The following is a 5,124-nucleotide window of genomic DNA, read 5'->3' as shown; positions in this document are numbered from 1 at the left end:
GGTAAGTAACAAAATGATAACAGTTGTTATGAAATGAACGTTACCTGTAAACTTCTTCTGTGATAACAACCACAAATAAGTTCACTTGGTCTACAAGGTTCCTCTGCACATGGTGTCACCAAAGGCGAAGTGAGAAAGACTAAATCCAATAATATTAATTAATAATAATCTGGGCCGAAACTCAAACGTAATGTAGAATGGCCTAAAAAGCTGTTATAACACTATTATAACCTTCAGTCAAAGGCCGTGGTCAGTAATTCAGAAGAACAGACGGCGGAGATGGTGTTTATTTTTTAACAACCGCAGTAGTGTGTGTATACAACCAAACAATTACATCCGTTTCTTTACCATTGATGCAGAAAAACAAGATATTGGATATAAAGGTGGTTATATATAGGATGACAAGTAGGGAAAAATATGGTCTTTATTTTGTGGTCACAAAAGTCATTGAGTATGCATGTTATAATATATAAATTTGCAATTTACAACAATTAAATAATATGTGTTATTTGTGCAAACTAATGACTCCTTTGTACTGTATTGCCCGCTAATTACGAATTACAAATATGTAACGCGTAACAAAGAGTGAACGTTTTAGAAGAAGAAGAAGAACAAGCCTTAAGCAAGCTGAACCTGCAGAGCAATGAACAAACCCATTTTGTAATAAGCTTCCCTTTTTGTACTCGAACAGCGTCTTTCAATTTTTAAATATACCTCTATTGTGCCAGTACTCCGTGTTCTTACTTCAATGGCATTTGTCGGTCCTGACTGTTGTGTTGTGTTTCAGATCGCTCCTGCTTGCAAGTAAACGCTAACAGTACGTGCTACAAGTGGTGATGGAGGTATCTATTGCAAAACGCGACGAAAATTATGATGAACCACCAGTCATCCCAAGCAAGGTAGCAGCCAGCACAACACTTCGTCAGCCATCACTACCGAGCCTCATCAGACTATCCTATTTGGACAGTTAGAGTAATGACGTGTTCACGTCAATTTCCAACAACGGAACATTTTGAATACCTCTTGTCTTATTTAGATGATGAGGCAGCGAAAAGAGCCATAGCCAACGGTTTAGCTGCGTCCAATTTACCGTCCCAAAATTGGAGAAATTTAGACGAATGCTTTTCTCTAACGGTGGACAATCGGCTGACAACTATCGAGTTTCTGTCTCGGCGCCAGGCTACGAGTGAAGAACCCATCGATTACCTTGATTCCTTACAGCAAGCAGCTATCCAAGCTTTCCCAGCCTAGACTTCTCGGTTCGAGAACTAGTACGCTCACGATTTGTAGAGGGACTTCTGCCGGGTGCACTGCGACAGCACCTGTTATGCATGCCACCTAACAGTATACAGGACCTGAAAATCACAATCCTTCGTCTGACGCCCGCCAAAAAGTTATCAAGCACTGCAACTGCAACCTATTCGACGGCAATGGCTATCGAAGAGTTGAGGGTCGCGCATCAATTTGATTCTGCACAAACCATTTCCGCAGTCAGTTATCGGCCCGCTAGACAACCATTACGAGGCAATCAGCAGAATTGAAAAGCCGAATGTTTTTACTGCCAATGCTTCGGTCGTAGAGGCCGGAAATTCGAGGAGAACAGAGGTAAGCAGTGTCGTTATCATATATCTTGTTGCTATGTTAAACATTTATGCCTCTTTACTATTAGGGGTAGAGCGCAAAGTACTGAGATTGATATATATTAGATACGGGAGCTTCAGTATCCCTGATCAAGGAAGACCTCTTGCAGAAACTCAACTACAAGACGCAGCGGAAACAATGCTCCTCTGCATTAATCACAGCAAGCGGAGACCCCTTGAAAGCGTGTTCTAAGATAGGGTTAGAGTTAACGATAGACAAGAATCCTTTTCAACATGAATTCTTGGTTTGCCCCACACTGACTTGGAACATTATACTCGGGGTTGACTTCATGTTAAAACACCAGGTCTCTATACACATGGATAAGTCAAAAGCTAGTATTAGTGGGGTTGTCGTGCACCTACAACACCATGAAATGCCAACTGAACCCGTAGCCCAGGTGGGAATTTCAGAAATTGTACGTCAGGTACAGGATAATCAAATAATAAGCGAAAAGGACCGTCGAGCAACCATTGATGTACTTCAACAATTTAGTTCTGTTTTCTCGGGGAATGTATCTGGAAATCGGACGACCACTGTGCAACACTCCATTCTCACAGGTGACTACATGCCATTACGCCAACCACCTCGCAGAGTACCCGTACACTATCAGCCTCAGTTAGAATCAATGATAAGAGAAATTCTAGAGAAAAAGATCATTGTACCGCATTCATCACCCTGGGCTTCTCCCATTGTTCTAGTGAGGAAGAAAGACTCCTCTCTCCGATTATGTATAGATTCTCGTCGCCCTAATGCTATAACAAAGCGTGACTCCTTTCCACTTCCGCGGATCGATGCTACGTTAGACGCTATGAAAGGTGCGTGCTGGTTCTCGGCTTTAGACCCAGCATCCTGATACTGGCAAGTGGAAGTACGACCCCAGGACAGAAAGAAGACTGCATTCGTCGTGCCAAATGGACTTTATGAATTGCAAGTGATGCCCTTCGGGCTAACTAATGCATCAGCCACCTTCCAACGATTGATGCAGACACTTCTACAAGGCCTCGTACCGCACAAATGCTTAATTTACCTTGATGATGTTATTGTGTATGGCAGCACTCCAGAACAGCATAATGCCAATTTGAGGGTAGTCCTACAACGTATTAAGCAGCACAACTTAAAAGTGAAACCATCTAAATGTCGACTATTGCAAAAAGAAGTGCTTATTTTAGGGCATCGCATTACGGAAGATGGAGTAGCAACGGATAAGGAAAAAACGAGCGCCATTATTAATTGGCTACAACCGAGGATGTTCGCAGCTTCCTGGGGCTCGCCTCTTAATATAGACGTCTCGTATGCGATTTCTCATCCCTCGCAGCACATTGACATCGCTTGACGCATAAAGGACGAAATTTTTTTGTGAACCACAGAATGTCAACAGGCATCTAGCACTTTAAAGTCATGTCTTGCTGCTCCACCCATACTGGCTTTTCCAGACACTTTGTCTAAAGCGGGTGAGTTTATACTTGATACAGATGCTAGCTCATCAGCTATTGGAGCAGTCCTGTCTCAAATAGCACAAGATGGACAAGAGCGGGTCATAGCCTACGCTAGTCGGCGGTTAGATAAGAGAGGGACAAGGTACGCGCCGAGAGATTCTGGCTTTGGTGAAATTTTTGCAGCATTTTCGTCAACACCTCCTAGGACGACCCTTTCGTGTACGCACAGACCACCGCGCACTACAGTGGCTTCGTTCGTTCCGTGAACCAGGAGGTCAGGTGGCGTGCTGGCAGGAGAGTTTGCAGGAGTTTGATTGTACTTGCGAATACCTACCCGGTAGCCGACACACAAATGCCAATTCTCTGCCTCGTATACTCTATTCCCCTAATACTATTAGTGTTGTCCTTAGCACAGCCCCCAAGATCGACTGGCCGTCTCTTCAAGCAGCAGACCCTGATCTGTGATTCATTTATCCAAGGCAATTACATAGAAATAATAAACCATCTATGACAGAGTTGAAGGATCATTCCTTGGCGATGCGCTGTCTTTGTGCCAAGTGGAGCAGTCCGAGATTGTAGGGAGAGACGTTATTTATAACCAGTGAATCAAAACAGCCACTGTTGATAGTACCACATGTACAAGTTCAGAATATTACGGAGCAAGTGCACCGAGAACCTTGGCACTCGGTGCAAAGGGAAGACCGAACATGCGATCTGCCAGAGGTTTTGGTGGCCATCCATCCATGAAGACGTAGCAGAGTTCTGCAAAAATTTTAGCACATGCTATGCCATTAAGTCACCCCAACAAATACCCCGTGCACCCTTAGTTCCAATGACGACAGAAGGTCCACATCAGCGAGTTGGTATCGATATTATGGGGCCACTCACAACGTCAAAGAACGGCAACCGCTATATACTGGTGGTGGTAGATTAGTTTGGCAAATAGTGCGAAGCCGTTCCTATGCCACAACAAGATGCCCTCATAGTTGCTCGGCCTTTAATTGATCACTGGGTATCTCGGGACGGCGCTCCATTCTGACCAAGGTGCAGCTTTTGAAAGCCATCTCGTCGCCCAGGTATGCCGTTCATTGGGAATCCGCAAAACGCGCACTACTGTATACCACCCAGAAGGTAACAGCTTGGTGAAAAGAACAAACAGGACTATCAGAACCCTCCTACAATCGTTTATCAGTAAGTCGTAAACGGAATGTTGGGATGATGTGATACCCCGATGACTTTTAGCGTACCGCTCATCACTGTACGGATCCACGGGATTTTCACCTGCGACCTTACTCTTTGGACATGAATCGCGCCTACCTGTTGAGCCATAAATACCGTTGTTACCATGCGAGGCTCAAGATAATGTACTATACATCCGTAACTTTCACAGCTATCTAGCCGACGCATATCACCTAGCTAAGATCAACCTACAAAATGCTAACAAACACCAAAAGGATGTGTACGACCGCAAGGCGAATGGACCCGTGTATAAACCCGGAGATCGTGTTTGGCTGCACCGTCCTTTGGCCCCACCAGGGACATGCAGCAAGTTCCACCAACCTTGGCAAGGATCTTATGAAGTTGTGTTTACTCGGTCTCCCACTACATTCGTCCTACTCAACCTCCAACAGCCTCAAGACGATGTTATGACGGCACACTACAACCAATTGAAGCCAGACAGAACAACTGTGCACTCAGATACCCCGTTCGTCAATCCACTGACTGCCGTCAGCCACTATGAAGCGCCACCAGAAGGAGGGGTAGCATACCCATGTCCAGCACCAGGCACTGAGGACAGTGCCTCATGGAGAGTGGGGGTAGTGAACGTACTAGAAGAAGAGGAACAAGCCTTAAGCAAGCTGAACCTGCAGAACAATGAATAAGCCCATTTTGTAATAAGCTTCCCTTTTTGTACTCGAACAGCGTCTTACAATTTCTAAATGTATCTCTGTTGTGCCAGTACTCCGTGTTCTTACTTCAGTGGCATTTGTCGGTCCTGACTGTTGTGTTGTGTTTCAGATCGCTCCTGCTTGCAAGTAAACGCTAA

The 5,124-nt window shown here is 44.8% G+C and overlaps 1 protein-coding gene across 1 annotated transcript; it reads left to right on the top strand.

The window, feature by feature from the left end:
- The first annotated feature begins 518 nt into the window (after window positions 1-518).
- Window positions 519-4,611, top strand: TY3BG_3 (Transposon Ty3-G Gag-Pol polyprotein). Its single transcript, XM_051208213.1, has 2 exons — window positions 519-4,268; window positions 4,320-4,611. The coding sequence occupies exon 1, from the start codon at window positions 1,931-1,933 to the stop codon at window positions 2,492-2,494; it is 564 nt and encodes a 187-aa protein (XP_051066615.1). The 5' UTR covers window positions 519-1,930; the 3' UTR covers window positions 2,495-4,268; window positions 4,320-4,611.
- The last annotated feature ends 513 nt before the right edge of the window (window positions 4,612-5,124 follow it).

The sequence above is a fragment of the Schistosoma haematobium genome, chromosome 4, assembly GCF_000699445.3.
Source record: "Schistosoma haematobium chromosome 4, whole genome shotgun sequence".
In the NCBI taxonomy this organism is placed as follows: Eukaryota; Metazoa; Platyhelminthes; class Trematoda; order Strigeidida; family Schistosomatidae; genus Schistosoma; species Schistosoma haematobium.
The sequence above is the reverse complement of the archived record's forward strand: the minus strand, read 5'-3'. Positions and strand labels throughout refer to the sequence as shown.